This window comes from Antennarius striatus, chromosome 3 (genome assembly GCF_040054535.1).
Source record: "Antennarius striatus isolate MH-2024 chromosome 3, ASM4005453v1, whole genome shotgun sequence".
Classification (NCBI taxonomy): Eukaryota; Metazoa; Chordata; class Actinopteri; order Lophiiformes; family Antennariidae; genus Antennarius; species Antennarius striatus.
In genome coordinates this window covers 13,235,872-13,250,618 of record NC_090778.1, presented here as the reverse complement: position 1 = coordinate 13,250,618, position 14,747 = coordinate 13,235,872, and the positions used below count along the sequence as shown (strand labels likewise).

At 40.3% G+C, this 14,747-nt stretch overlaps 1 protein-coding gene across 1 annotated transcript in view; it reads left to right on the top strand.

Annotated features, from left to right (window-relative positions):
• The window catches only part of nf2a (NF2, moesin-ezrin-radixin like (MERLIN) tumor suppressor a), a 28,982-nt gene extending 14,521 nt beyond the window's left edge, over window positions 1-14,461 (top strand). The window contains exons 7-16 of the mRNA XM_068310333.1: window positions 2,034-2,109; window positions 4,392-4,526; window positions 4,826-4,900; window positions 5,125-5,238; window positions 5,993-6,115; window positions 6,357-6,574; window positions 7,960-8,065; window positions 8,606-8,709; window positions 9,410-9,569; window positions 13,849-14,461. Coding sequence (XP_068166434.1) covers window positions 2,034-2,109; window positions 4,392-4,526; window positions 4,826-4,900; window positions 5,125-5,238; window positions 5,993-6,115; window positions 6,357-6,574; window positions 7,960-8,065; window positions 8,606-8,709; window positions 9,410-9,569; window positions 13,849-13,899 — 1,162 coding nt within the window. The 3' untranslated portion in view covers window positions 13,900-14,461. The remainder of the gene's footprint in view (window positions 1-2,033; window positions 2,110-4,391; window positions 4,527-4,825; window positions 4,901-5,124; window positions 5,239-5,992; window positions 6,116-6,356; window positions 6,575-7,959; window positions 8,066-8,605; window positions 8,710-9,409; window positions 9,570-13,848) is intronic.
• The last annotated feature ends 286 nt before the right edge of the window (window positions 14,462-14,747 follow it).

The window sequence follows — 14,747 nt, the reverse complement described above, 5'->3', positions numbered from 1 at the left end:
GTCAAAAGAGAATAAAGTATTGGGAAGCAAGTAGTGAAAAATATGATGGAAAATATAGTCACTACTACTTGGACCAATCTGATAGAGGAATAGTTTTGTACTTCCCTCCACCACTAAGCTGACTGAGGTGAAAATGGATGTAGTTTAACTTTGATAGATTTCGAGTGTACTTAAAGTGTCAGTGGTAGAGAGTTCTGGACTGGAGAGCGAAATCTGAAAGTCAGCAAGTCTTTGCATTAGTGGAAGCAGTAATTGAGTCGCTGGTCCTGATCCATATCAATTTCACCAGTAAGTAGGACGACTTTAGGTTTATTCACAACTTTAGTATTTCTTTAGTGTTATTTGTTTAGTGATGCACTATTGTAGAGGTACAGCAGGGAGGTCCCTAGTCTTCTGCTGACATTTTGATAATTACTTTAATGTCAACCGAACATTGATTCCAAAAGAGTATTGATTGCTTTATTTTTTGTGAGACATCAGAAGATCTTTTCAGTTTGCAGTTACCATGTTTTTGCCAGTTTGATTGGCAAAACCATGTTGAAATATCTCAACATTTAGTTTGTTGTGACTTTTGGTACATACTTCAATGGAGTCTGAAGGACTTACCAGAGACTTTCCTTTTAGAACCTCAAAAGATTCACATTTGTATGTAAGTTTAAAACGTTTTAACAACTATTGATTGACATTGATCCATCTCAGGTTTGAACCATCAAGACTTTCACCTCACAATTAATGTCTTTATACAATTGTGTGTGAGTTTTTATAGGAAAGCCACAATACCATTACACACAGATTCACTGAGATCGTCTTAAATTATCATTGATTGATGGTGAAATATTCCCTGGAGTATTGTCATATTTGCAGCTACCTGAGTAGAGACCGTGCGTTCATGGCCTCCTCAAGATCATTACAGCCTGCTTCAAAGCAGTGATGTATTATAATTGTCAGTGTTCGTGTTCGTCTGTCCGTTCATCCGTCCTTTCGTTAGTCCACCAAATATCTTTTGCAACCGTTGCAGATAGAAAGATGAAACAAAAAACAAGTTACTTGTGCGGAAAGGGGGATGAAAATGAGATGATGACGTTGAGCAAATTAGGTCAAGGTCAAATTTAATCTTTTGTACACTCACGAACCCGATAAGATAGAAAGACGAGGGAGAAGGTCAGTGTAAGACCGAAGATCAAAGTTTTTATCTATGAAAGTAGGTCAGGGTGACATTCCGAATTCAGGGGTGTCGTGGGATGTTGCAGTCTCTGACTGCCTTGGTTGTAGTTTCATCTTCATTTTGACTCGCATCCCTATCAACCTTAAAAAGAGGAAATACTGTTGCTGACTTACCATGTGGATCTGTGTTTTCCTTTAACTGCAAAATTCTATTCTTTTACACTTTCATAAAATTAGTCAAGCTTTATCATACAAATTTGACCCGAACTGAATTCAGAATGTAGCCAGCATCCATTCCAGTTACGGTTTTGTTTATTTGGCACGATGATCTCTTTTAAAACCTTTTAAAACTTTGATGTGGCTTAAATCATCAATTTCCCAGCCACCCATACAAACAGCGAGTTAATAGACGTTTAGACAGAAGCATGCCCTGATTTTTCTCAGCCATCAAAGTATGCTAATGATATTTTTTGCAGGGCTGACCCTGAAATCACAACTGATCTGCCAAGAAGGCTGCAGAAAGGAAGAAGAGAGTTTGAAGTGTTTGTTTTCTCTCAGAGTATTTAGACACTTGAAGGCATCAGAATAAGCCTTCCATCATGCATGACGTCGAAAGCCTGTTAGCGAATTATAGTTGTGGTTTGTGTCAGCTCTGTGCCTATGTTTTCTCTCTTACATGAGCTCTGTGGCAGTTTTTATGGATCACACTACATGACAGATGCTACTCACAAAAGCAGAGGAAACAAGGCCTGATCTCCCTTTTTCTTCTCCATTTTTGTACCTCTCCTTTCACTGTTCTCTACTTCTCATCTCCAATCCCATGGATCCCTCTCAAACTCTCACTTTCTCTTGATCTGTCTTTGAACCAGGGAAGAAGCTGAGATGGAGTATTTAAAAATAGCTCAGGACCTGGACATGTATGGCGTCAATTACTTTTCCATCAGGGTGAGACAATGCTGCTTTACTATTATCTTTATAATGTAAACCAGTATGACAGATTAGGAGTCAAGTCAATTTTACTGCAGTGTTATGAAATGAAGCTTGGGAATAGTATTCTAACTCTCCTGTTCCATCTTGTCCCTTAGCAATTTTAGATGTACTCTATAGGTTTTGAGGTTTATTATCTTCTCTAGTTTTGACATGAAGCATTTTGATCAGCCTTATCCATTACACATGTTTACAAATAATCTAGTCAAACTATCAGTAAAAAAATGAATGTAGTTGAAAGTGTATGTTGAGAAATGAAAATAAACTTTACAATCATAGGGATAAGATATACTGTAGATCTACAGCATGTTTTTCAATTTTATTGTATGTGGTAAAAGTTTTGGATGATGACATGAAGTAAGTCTGACCAAAAAAATTTTTTTATTAAATGATTATACCTTTACAGTTACTATGTAGATGAAATTATAGACTACAAATGTATCTCAGTTCATGGGGCACCACCCTTTATTACTCATGAAAAAAACCATAGACATACTTTCCATTTTTAATATTTTTATAGCTAAATCTTAATATTCACTTTTGAATATCCTCCATAGATAAACAGTTTAAAACACAGACATGCTGCCAGGCAGAGGGATCTCTGAGGGATTCCCTGTTTGGCTGGCTGTAACTGTGACCAGACTCCAGATAAGCCGAGGAAGATATGGTGAAAAGCAAGATTTGTAGGAAAATACCAAGGTTTGGTTTCAAACCCACTCCATTGTTGAGGAAGTTAGTCTCAGTAGATGGGGGCAAATGTTGTACAAGTTGAGACCCCCACCCACCCCCCCCCACACACACACACATACACACACTGTCTGCAGATTGGTTGTTGAGCCCAAAACTGTCGACTGGCACCCGATCCACATTGCACCCGTCCACTACGGTTCCCACAGCAGGTGGTGAGTCCACTGGAGGTTGGCCCCAAGTCGTCCTTTCGAGCTGAGCCTCGCCAGGCACCGTGGGCAGAGACCCAGCCACCAGCCGCTCTCGGACGAGCCCAACCCCAGGCCTGGCTCCAGGGAGGGGCCCCGGTCGCGCTGTACTGGGCGACAACATGGTCCTTGATTTATTTCTCCTCATGGTTTTTTTTTGAGCTGCTCTTAGTCTGTCCCGTCACCTAGGACCTGTTTACCATGGGTGACCCTACCAGGAACGTAAAGCCCTCAACAACATAGCTCCTAGGATTGTTCAGGGACTCAAACTCCCCCACCATGATAAGGTGGCAGTGTAGGGGGGAGTTCAAGGGATCAGTGCAGCGGCTGCAGTGTTGAGGTGAAGAAGGAGCTGAATCGAAGCCCTCGATTTACCGGTCAATCTATGTTCCTACTCTCACCTACAGTATGGTCATGAGCTTTGGGTCATGACTGAAAGAACAAGATCCCGGATACAAACAGTTGAAACGAGTTTCTTCTGTAGGGTGGCTGGGCACACCCTTAGAGATAGGGTGAGGAGCTCAGTCACCAGGGAGGAACTCAGGGTAGAGCCGCTGCTCCTCCATATCGAGTGGAGCCAGCTAATGCGGTTCGGGCATCTGTTTTGGATGCCTTCTGGACATTTCCCTGGGGAGGTGTTCCGGGCGTGTCCTACCAGAAGGCAGCCTCGGGGAAGACCTAGGACATTTGTCTTTCGGCTGGCCTGGGAACGCCTCGGGATCCCCCCAGAAGAGATGTCGGGGTAAGGGAAGTATGGGCATTCCTGCTTAGATTGTTGCCTCTGCGACCCGGCTCTGCATCAGCGGTTGAAGTTATTTGGATGGGTAGATGAATATCTACTTACATGAACCTTTCAGATTAGTCTGAATACATGAACTTGAATTTATTTAATCAAGTGTTGCACTGTATTCCTAATTTCTTCCTCAGTGCTTTCAGGAACAGGACCTAGGTTGTATCACAATCACAACAAAATCCTCTTAACAAACATTCATTTCAGGCAACTTTGGCCCTGATCCTTGCATTCTATAAAAGCCAGAGACATTTTAAAATGCCATCAACAAGTCAATGTCAGCTTAAATAATTCATTGTAGCCTTACCTTTCAAGTAAACACGCCCAAATAACGTCCCACACCTGGCATTTTTCAACTCTAACAAATAGGTTTGGCAAGTGGAGCCACCAGAATGTCACATCTGTCAAATTACAAATTAACGTTGGCTGCAAGGGTAGTTCTCACAGCTGATTACCAGAACCCCTTTACAGACGTGTGGAAGATGGTCATTGCTCAATCTACTGATGTTGTTTAGAATAAAAAAGGAACAGATCTTCTTCTGGGAGTGGATGCCCTGGGTCTGCATATATTTGGACCCGACAACAGGCTGACGCCCAAGTGTTCCTTCCCATGGAATGAGATCCGCAACATCTCCTACAGTGACAAGAAGGTTGGAGAATCTGCTTCATTGATTATTAAAGATTAGTTTAAAATCCTTTGACTATATAAAAATTTAATTTCATAGTTTCATTTTATAGCAAATCATTTTGTAATTTGGCGTTTTGTGTACAATTGTCATACAAGTTTATTATCCAAGTTAACCATTTAGAGAAAATAAGAATTTAAAAATAACAGAGAGCTCCAAACAAATATTTGTATCTGTAAAACATATCTTCATCTCACCTAAAAGAAATAATTTTATTTTTTGCAGTTTAATCAAAAATCTTGCTCTCATCTCAACATTTTTAGTTTGCCATCACACCTCTGGACAAGAAAGCAAATGTGTTCAAGTTCAACTCTTCACGTCTTTGTGTTAACAAGCTGGTGAGTTCCACTGAAATGTTTTCTAAGATTGTTTTGTCAGTGATCAGAAAGTATTCTTTTTCCACCAACATCTGAAAGGAGTCTGAAAACCATACTTTTGATTCTTATGGTAAAGATGAGGGAACATATTACATCTGGTTGTAAAGCCAGAGTTTCGGGATGAGCCACTTTGATTATCATATCATGGAAAATAGAACCCCGTGTTGGTTTTGTTTCTTACTCAGATCCTCCAGCTGTGCATAGGGAACCATGACCTGTTTATACGCCGGCGGCGTATTGATTCACTGGAAGTACAGCAGATGAAGGCTCAGGCCAGAGAGGAGAGGGCCAGAAAACAGGTAATATAATAGAGGTACAAAGGACAGGGGTTTAACTTAATAGCTGGCAGTCCAAATGTACCGCATATTTAAAGATTAAATCACACTCACACACACACACACACACACACACACACGCACACACACACACACCAGGGGGCCTGTAAGTATGCAGATGAGAGGTAGAGTGGCTGGCAGCTCCTTCATGGTGCATCCCCACTGGGCAACTTAAGGGACGGTGCCTTGCTCAAGGGCACCTCAGCACTGCTCAGGACGTGAACTGGCACAATTCAAGGACACATTTTTGTTTCATAAAGTCATTTAAAAAAAAAATTTTTTTTAATTTTATATAGTGTTATAATCCCCGTAGGGAAATTAAGGATGTACACTCATGCATGTTAGTGTGTACAGGCCCCTGTGATACACACAACCACACACAAGGGGGCCTGTAAGCATGCAATGGGAGGTAGAGTGGCGGGCAGCCCCTCTGTGGAGCAACCAAATGAGCAGCTTGTGAGGGGGACGGTGCCTTGCTCAAGGGTGCCTTGGCAGTGTTCTGGAGGTGAGCTGACACCTCCCACTATCAGATCACACTCCGGGTGTTTTTTGGGTGATTGGTGTTGGGTGGGTGTTTTTTTACTCTTTTATGTAGAACAAAACATCAAATATATCCTCCTTGTATTGTCTTTTTTTCTGTTTTTGTTTTCTATATTCATCCGTATTTCTCAATGTATCTTCTTAACTTCAAGCACACTCACCTGTTCTTGTCATTCAGGCGGAGAGACAGCATCTGCAAAGGGAGAAGCAGCTGCGGGAGGAGGCAGAGAGAGCCAGGGACCAGCTGGAAAGGAGGCTGATACTTCTGGAGGATGAGGCTCACATGGCCAACGAGGCTTTGGTAACGTGCACTTGGTTTACTTAAACCCAAAATCATCCTTTTAATTGGTGATATGACACAGACGATTTCTAAAATCCAAATTTTTAAAAGTTTTACAGCGTCTTTGCTTCCAGTTTAAAAGAAAATATTCTTACACATCAAATTAATTCTTACCCTTCACTGTCTCTTTTTGTTGCCTCTTTCCCCTCCATCAATCTCCATATTTCCGTTCATGGTCATCCCTCTGGTCATTGTCATCCAGCTGCTTTCGGAGCAGATGGCAGACCTGTTGGCTGAAAAGGCCCAGGTCGCAGAGGAAGAGGCCAAACTACTGGCCCAGAAAGCTGCTGAGACTGAGACAGAGATGCAGCGCATCAAAGTGACTGCCATGCTTGGGCGGGAGGAGCAGCGGCTCATGGAGCAGAAGATGCTGGAGACAGAGATGCTGGCCCTCAAGATGGCAGAGGAATCGGAAAGGAGGTGGGGAGAGTAGGAAAGATGCCCGCATGGATGAAAATAGAGTGTTTGCCATCCATGCAATGGATGAATATGGTTATCAAGTGTTTGCCACTATATGGGTTTTCTTGTGGCAGCTTTTTGTTACCCAAATCCAAATACCTTTTTTTCAAATTTGTCTTGTACAAACACACTGATTTTACACCCTCAAATAACTCCTACCCTCAACTTATTTACTTTCCAATAATTATTTTCTTTGTCACGAGAATATCTCAGATAAAGGATGCTTCCTTACAGGATTATTATTATCCAATTATTCCTGAATAAACTGTTCAACAAGTAAGCCTCACAAAATGTTTTCAGTTGCTATACTGTTTAATGTTTAGGTGCGTAAACACTTCAGTTTGCTCAGAATAAGAGATGTCATTTCATGTTTCTCTGAGCACAGAACAGAATAATGCAGTTTCATTGAAAGTGATTGATCAAAGAATAAGAACTTCTCACTTTTTAAAAATCATCCCATTTTAAAGGCTTTGTATAGCTGCTGAGATGCAGGTAATCATGAAGCTACATCTGCAGAGCTGCACAATGACGAAAAATGGAGAAAGTGTTTGCTTTACAGTCATCTAAGCCTGAGATGCAGCAGTTCATTACAAATAACTATCGATTTGTAGTGGTAGACCCCATCAACTCCTTTAGTAAACATCGGAGCTTCACAATGCTGAAATTGATTCTTTGAGATGTTTTGTATTTAGTGCTTTAAACATTTTGTTTTCATTTTTGTACATTATTATTTTAAGTTCTGACAAGTGCTTACAAGCTTTTTCTTTTAAATTTCGGTAGACCTCATGCCTAAGGAGACAGAAACCTGAGTGACTGATGATCAGCACTCTTGATACATTCCAATTGATGTATCAACAGCATTTGAATCATTTAATACATAGATACAAAGGATATCACTTCACAGCGTCTACTTCAGTTTATTGAGCAATCATTTCCTATGGATACCATTAACCACTTATCAGCAACTGCAATTTCTAGATGAACGCTATCAGTGCCACCGTACTCAACATGTAAATGAATCTGTCCACTCAAACCCTTGAGGCATGTAACTCCCCCACATCAATGAGAAGCTGTTCAGAAACACAATCCAAAGAAATGTAATCACCTGTATGCAAAGTCCTTCCATCTCTGTGTGCAAACATGTTGATGGAATAGTAGAGTTGGTAATGATTGTCTGCTGGGGTGAAACATTGATCACCCCTGTAATAGAAAAATTACTATCCGGGTTCACTAGCCATCATCCTACTGATTATCTAAGATGATTTCAGATTCAACTGAAATAATTTTTTTATTTTAAAAGACTTCAAAATAAATCAAAGTTTTAACTGTATCTGTTTATTTCTTAGGATGAAGGAGGCAGAGCAGCTGAAACAGGACCTACAGGAAGCCAAAGAGTCGGAGCGTCGGGCAAAGCACAAACTTGTTGAGATTACCAGCAGGCCTGTCTATATGGTATTGGGCCTGGAAAACACAAACACACACACACACACACACACACACACACACACACACACACACACACACACACACACACACACACTATAAATTCAGTATACATCATCACATACAGACTGTTGCACAAGAATAAAATAGTTTACCATATTCTGTCATCCTTGAGCAGCTCATCCTCTCTTGTCCAGGTGGTATTTATTTCGATTGTATTCACCGTGTCATTTGGATTCTCATGCTAACCAATGGATTTACATTTATATTATGTTCTTTGGTGTCCTTCATTTCCAGACGACCACCGCATTGCATTTCAGATACTTGGTGTAAATATAAAATGACATTTTTGTGTATTCATGGTCTGTGACCATCAAAATGCTCCCAGCATTTTTTGCTTTTTCATTTTAAATGTTCTATATTGTTTACTACACAAGTCTATTCATTCTGTCAGCTACACTTCATTCTGCCCTTTTTTTCCCTCTCACTTCATCTTAATCGTTTCCTGTAATCTCTTCTTCCATCTCTGCTTGTTCCCCTGGTTTTCAGCCTGACAGCTTTCCTCCTGACCTGAGCTTCAGCAGGGAAAACCTCAGCTTTGACTTTAAAGATACCGACATGAAACGACTCTCCATGGAGATTGAGAAGGAGAAGTAAGTAGCTGTCAAATATTTTGGGCTTCAATAAGTTTGCCTTTGATACTTACTGGTTCTGCGGTTTAAACTGATTGCGGTGGTTTTGGTGATTTAATTGTGATTCAGCTGAGAGAATTCATGAACTGATGAATATCTGTGTGATTGCACTTTTACATGAATCCAAAATGTGAACCTCTAAGTTAATACAGGATTGTACTACACCATTACTATTTAATACACACATTTTGATTTTCATCCTCAATGAGGATGACTTGACCCTAACCTCCTACCTCCTAAGGCTTAGTGGCCACATATGTGGACAGGGTTAGGGTTAAGGTTAGGGTTAAGGTTAGGATTAAGGGTTAGGGGTTAGGTTAAGGTTTAGTTAAGGACGAATTGCTTGAAAGTGAAATTCCTAACCCCAACCCTAACCCTAAACCCGAGTCTAACCCTAAGCCCAAACAGCAAAAAGAAACAAAAAATGTATGTAAAAAAACAGCTTGGGCCTTATGTTCAGCGAAGCAATTGGCCCTCTTTATTAGGGTCACTGATGTCACTGCCAATGTTCAAGGGATTTGTTAGGAAAACAGACAAAAAATTCTACATGACTCATGAAAATTTAAATACAATCAGAATCTTTTTGGTCTACCACATCTTCAAAATGCTAAAAGAGGAATGTACTAAACTGTCTCTCAACTTGATATTTTATTATTTTTAGGGTTGAGTACTTGGAGAAGAGCAAACATCTGCAACAACAACTAAATGAACTAAAGACAGAGATTGAAAGTCTGAAGCTAAAAGAGAAGGAGACTCCTTTGGACATCATCCACAACCAGAACGTCGAACAAGGCACGAGCAAGCAGAGCAACTTTAAAAAGGTTATCACACTGTTTATACTATAACATTGCACGAGATTCAGTTTCACAAATACACAATCACAGATATGAATACATTGTAGTTCTGATGAGAAAACACTATTAACATTTATCCTATTAGTTTTCTTCAGAAATTAACTTAAAGCCTTTCCCAACAAAGAGAAATGTCATGACCATAGTGCACACCGCTACCTAGAATATTTACAGCTCCATTGCAGTCTCGGTATCTGCAGAGGTATTGTAAATCAAGCTGTCTACTTAAAACTCAAGCTGCCCGTAAATAACGGTGGTATTGCACCAGTTTGTTAACAAGAGGAGAGGTCAACACAGGGCAAGTATTACTTGTGTTTACAGTTACGAAAAGATACTTTCAACGTCTCTCTGTTAAAGAAGGTTTTTCTTGTACAGTATGTCTCTATTATTGGTCAAATAAGTCTCAGGCCCCAAAGAGTACCAATCAACAAACAAATATAGAAAATAAAGTTGAGTTATAGACAAACATAGACCATGTGACATGTAGAAAATATACTGAATGCTTCTTGCCTCAAAAAACAAGACTTGAAGAATCTGGAGTCCAGTATTTTTTTTTACATCCATTATTTGCTTGCAGTCTTCATCTTCTCTTCCTTGTTTCATCTTCTCTTCCCAGCACTTGTTTACATGTCGGAGCAACATGTTTTTCAAGTTATCTCTTCATGTTGGAGCTTCTCTCTTCATTGTATTACCAGCTAGAGATATATATTGTAACTGAACGTAATCCTAATGATAAAATGTATTTATTTGTCACATTTTCATTAAATCCGCCTTCGGTCCAACTGTAGGGCTCCATTGCAAAATCAGAAATGAGAATGCAGTCTGTTTGTACAGGGGGAGAAATGCACATCGCTTTCCATTGCTCATGCTTCTTGGCAGCATTTATGACTTGCTCTTTCCTGGTTAACAGCTGTCCAACCAGCTGGAGGAACATGAAGTGTGGATATGTAAATGTGGTCTTTATAATGATCTTAGATATTCCAATGATTACCATCTACCAGAATATTTATAGTTCTCGCTCTTCTGGCATCCATGCCTTACTGTTTTGATGCATTGGTTCAAGGAATAACATTTAATGACACGAGCCCTCTGCTTGACCTCAGATTAATTTCTTTTTTGATGGAGACACGTGGAGCAGTCATTCATTTCTGCTATGACCTCAATAACTGCTCAGAAATTACTGTTAAGGCTATAATAAAAATCGGTGTCGACTTAATCAGTAAGAATAGCTTTTTTTATCTCCTCCATGTGCCTGACTTGGTGATAATGTACTTTGATACAAAAAGACTCTTTCAACCTAAGGGGAACTCCTAAATGGATTGGTCAGAGGCAATAGATTCTGTTTCCAGTTCCCTATGATGAACAAGTAGATTAGACGTTCTGCTATACCCTCCCACTCCAGTAACCCTAAAATTTTGATAAAAGTACCAAACTGTCAGCACATTGTGCAATAAAAATAGTCCACCCTCCCTCTCCTCTCGCCTGCCAGTGTAAAATACAGTGTTAAGGGAACTGGAATTGATTTTGCTTGGTGATTACTCATCTGGATGGATGGGGGCACCTCTGTCATGTAGGGGGAGAAAGACCTAAGTTAAAAGTGTTGGTTTAATTAAAACCAGAGGCAGTTGGCATTTGTCTTGTTAGTGAGAGAAAGGGTGGGTGCTTGCACTGTTGCAGAGAGAAGGAAAAAAGCGTCAGGAGTGAAAAAACTAAATAAGCTTTGCTCAGGTGGTGAGAACTTTAAGGGAAGCTGAGGTTGACCAAAAAAAGTTCAAAGGGTAGGGGTTTGATGGAGGCTGAGCCACAAAGAAATGCCTAGAATGTTAAATGAAGTTGGCAAAGAGAGGAAACAGGGTGAGGGTGAGGCCATAAGAAAGAGGAGCACAGAGAACGTGGAACAAAGCATAGATCTCAGAGACAGACACATCAGGAATGATTGCACCTCAGGGCAAAGGTTCCTCCATTCAGTTTTCCTTTCCCCTCTGGATGATTAATGAATGCCTGCTTAACACGGCCGAGCACCTTTTCGCTTCTGCCAGGCCACATGTTCTGCTCTGTTAGTGGCGTGCCTGCCAGGAGGGCTGCTTCTCTACGGCAGAATCACAAAACAGGAGCTGCAGTGATTCTGTACAATGTTCCCCGAAGAGGAAAAGCCTTATTGTGTATAAAGAAGTCCATCCTGACTTGGTTAAGCTGCACACTGAGGAGGTCGAACATTTCGATGACTCATTGCACTGTTCTGCATACTGAAACGACAGTAAGGTTTAATGTCAGAAAAAGCCCTGCTTGCCATATTATTCAAAACATTAATACAGTGCTTTACCTAGATTATTTTCGTAATGGAGATTGTGGGCAGCGTGGAGGACAATGCCACAGAATAAGACATCGATAAACAGATCCTCAGTCCTTTACTCTCAAGTATACTGTAGTTCAGGCTGCCTGTCAGGAACAATCAAAGGTAATCAGTAAACACCATGCTGCAAATCCATCCCTCTCCTACACACTTGGAAGAATTGTTTGGATTTGGTCTCTCCAGCTACACATTCCCCAGAAATAGCCTGGATTTCCAAAACTGTCCTCCTTCATCCTCTGTCTAATATTTGCTTTAGCAGTTGCTTTAATTCCCTCTACTTTACAGATGTTGGAGAACCAATTTAAAATAGTGCCTGCTTATATGCTGTATTAGATGTGCAAATGGTTAGCTGTGCTGAAGGAATCACGGCACAGCCAGTGGCCTGAATTAATCCATCACTAGCTCATTTAAAGCTGAGGAGAAAAACAATTATCAGACCTTTCTCTGGCATTGATCTTGTACTCATCCTGCTCATTCTGTCTCTTTGAATGTCTCTGCAATAGCAGTGAATTTGTAAATCCTATAGCTAGGGCTGTCGTGGTCTGGAGTTTGCCTTTTGGTGGAGGAAAAGCTATGTATCTGTCAATCCATCTATCTATAGAGTTGCGCTGCACAGTCCCACCCCTTATGTCTCCACCCACAAATAAAAGAAAATGCAAAAGAGCAGCAGGCTACACTGTAAAGTAGACAAAATGTTGAAAAATTCCATGCTAGCTTTAAGAAATTTGACTTAGAGCAGGGGGAGAAGATAATTCCACAAATAGTTTATTATCTCTGGACACCTTATTTGAGATAAGTGTTAACTGACCCATCAGTGGGGGATAAACCTGTATTCACTGCCTGACGTTGACACACTATTTCAAAATAAGAGTGGGTAGAATATAAAGAAACTACACATATCTTGGTCAAAACTGAACTTAAATGTGATTAAATCAGAACTTAAATGTGATTAAATCAAAGTCAGGTCAGTGGGTCAAGACTGAAAATACATTATGGAGATTGTCCTGGCCATAAAAAAAAAAAAAGCATGCTAAACTGCTTCCCATAGTTTGCTAAACACATTGTTTTTCACTTAAAAAAACACAAGCCAAAGGGATAAGAGATTGATTGATGCTGCTCAAACAAACAGGAATATCACCAAGAGAAGACTTCTGAAACAGGGCTAGCAAATCTGTCTAAGGTGTTTAAAGAAACATGAAAACAAAACCTCAAACAACAATTGTTACGATTGTACAAAACAGTGAGCAGCACAGCTATTCCTAGTGAGACTAATACAAATACATACCTGCTTGTGCTGCACTTGTGACTAACTGGACCCATTCTTCGCAAAGTGGTGGCAGAAAGCACAGAATGTCACAGTAGCGACCAAGGTGGACTGCCCACAACGAACCAGCTGCCACATCCGAACAGCTGCCGAGTATTTGATAGCTCGCACTCTGATTGATGAGCAGGGACAGGAGTGCACTGAGTGAAGCACACTGCACCAATCAGGGGCCAGAGGTGGAACCGAAGAAGTGGGCGGAGCCAGAACTTTAGGGTGGTTAGGCAGGAGAGAGGAGAATACTCAGTGGAACCCAACTATAGGGAAACACAGACGCTCACCCACACATGCAAGGTTGTAACAGTTAGGCTCAGGGAGTCTGCTTTGTTGGCCCTCTACTCATTGATGTTGGTAAAGGTCTTAAACAGACTTGGTGATTATGGAAGTTGCATCGGAAATACACTGATTGATTTGATCTATTGAGAAAGATGAGGTTATTGGATAATTTCACTGGAATTTGTTTCCACTGAGGATTCTTCTTTGGTCACATTTTTGGTTGCTGCACTATACTCTGTTCTTGCTTACTTGTATCACTGATGATGACATTTTCTGGTCCCTCTCTATCTTCTCCACAGCTAACACTACAGAGCACCAAGTCCAGGGTGGCTGTTTTTGAGGAACTCTAAACTGGAGAGGCACAACTGCCACAAATCTCACAATCCTACATTCCTGAGAACACTACAAAGCCTTAAGTCACACTTCCTGGGGAACCACCATGGAACATGACCGACAGAATAATGACCACTACCTCGAACTGCTCCACCTCATGGAGCCATAAGTTTATCTGTAAAAAAGGATGTATGTGCAGTATAATGTTCCTGGACCAAATCTGGGGCTTATAAAACATGTTTATATTAAGAGTGAGTGGAACACTGCACCTTGTCTTTGGATATTTTGAAGTGAACTTTGGTTTGTCTTGTATTTGAGTCAAAGATCAAATGTAGAAAATATTTTTTTAAATCTATGTTGGCAGTGGTTTAATATCATGTCTCAATCGGGGTGAGCTGCAGTCTTTAATTAGCCTGTTTTGACAGCTACACAATAGAAATAAACCACTAAGTGACTAAGCTGGACCAGAAAATGAATTTATCATATTTTTCTGCATTGTATGCGTGATGTGTCCTTGTCCTGATCCACCAGTCTGATATCTAGTAATTAAAAGCAGTAAAATATATTTTTATTAACATACTTTAATGGACTCTGGTTCAACTTTGACCGTTTGATTTATAATACAAATTCCATCTTAATATCAAATATCTTTATGCTTCCTTTGTTTTGTTTCAATGGTTAAATGACAAATGTTCAAGCAGCATAAATGGGGCGGTTTTTTAAAAATATTTTCAGCAGTTATAGTTGGCTGTGGTAGATATTATGTTAAACAACACAAAAATATTTAAATTTGATTCCTAGTCAAAAATTTGTTATGGTTGCTGTTTGTGTCTTAATCTGTGAGACATTTGTGCCTTTATCCAAC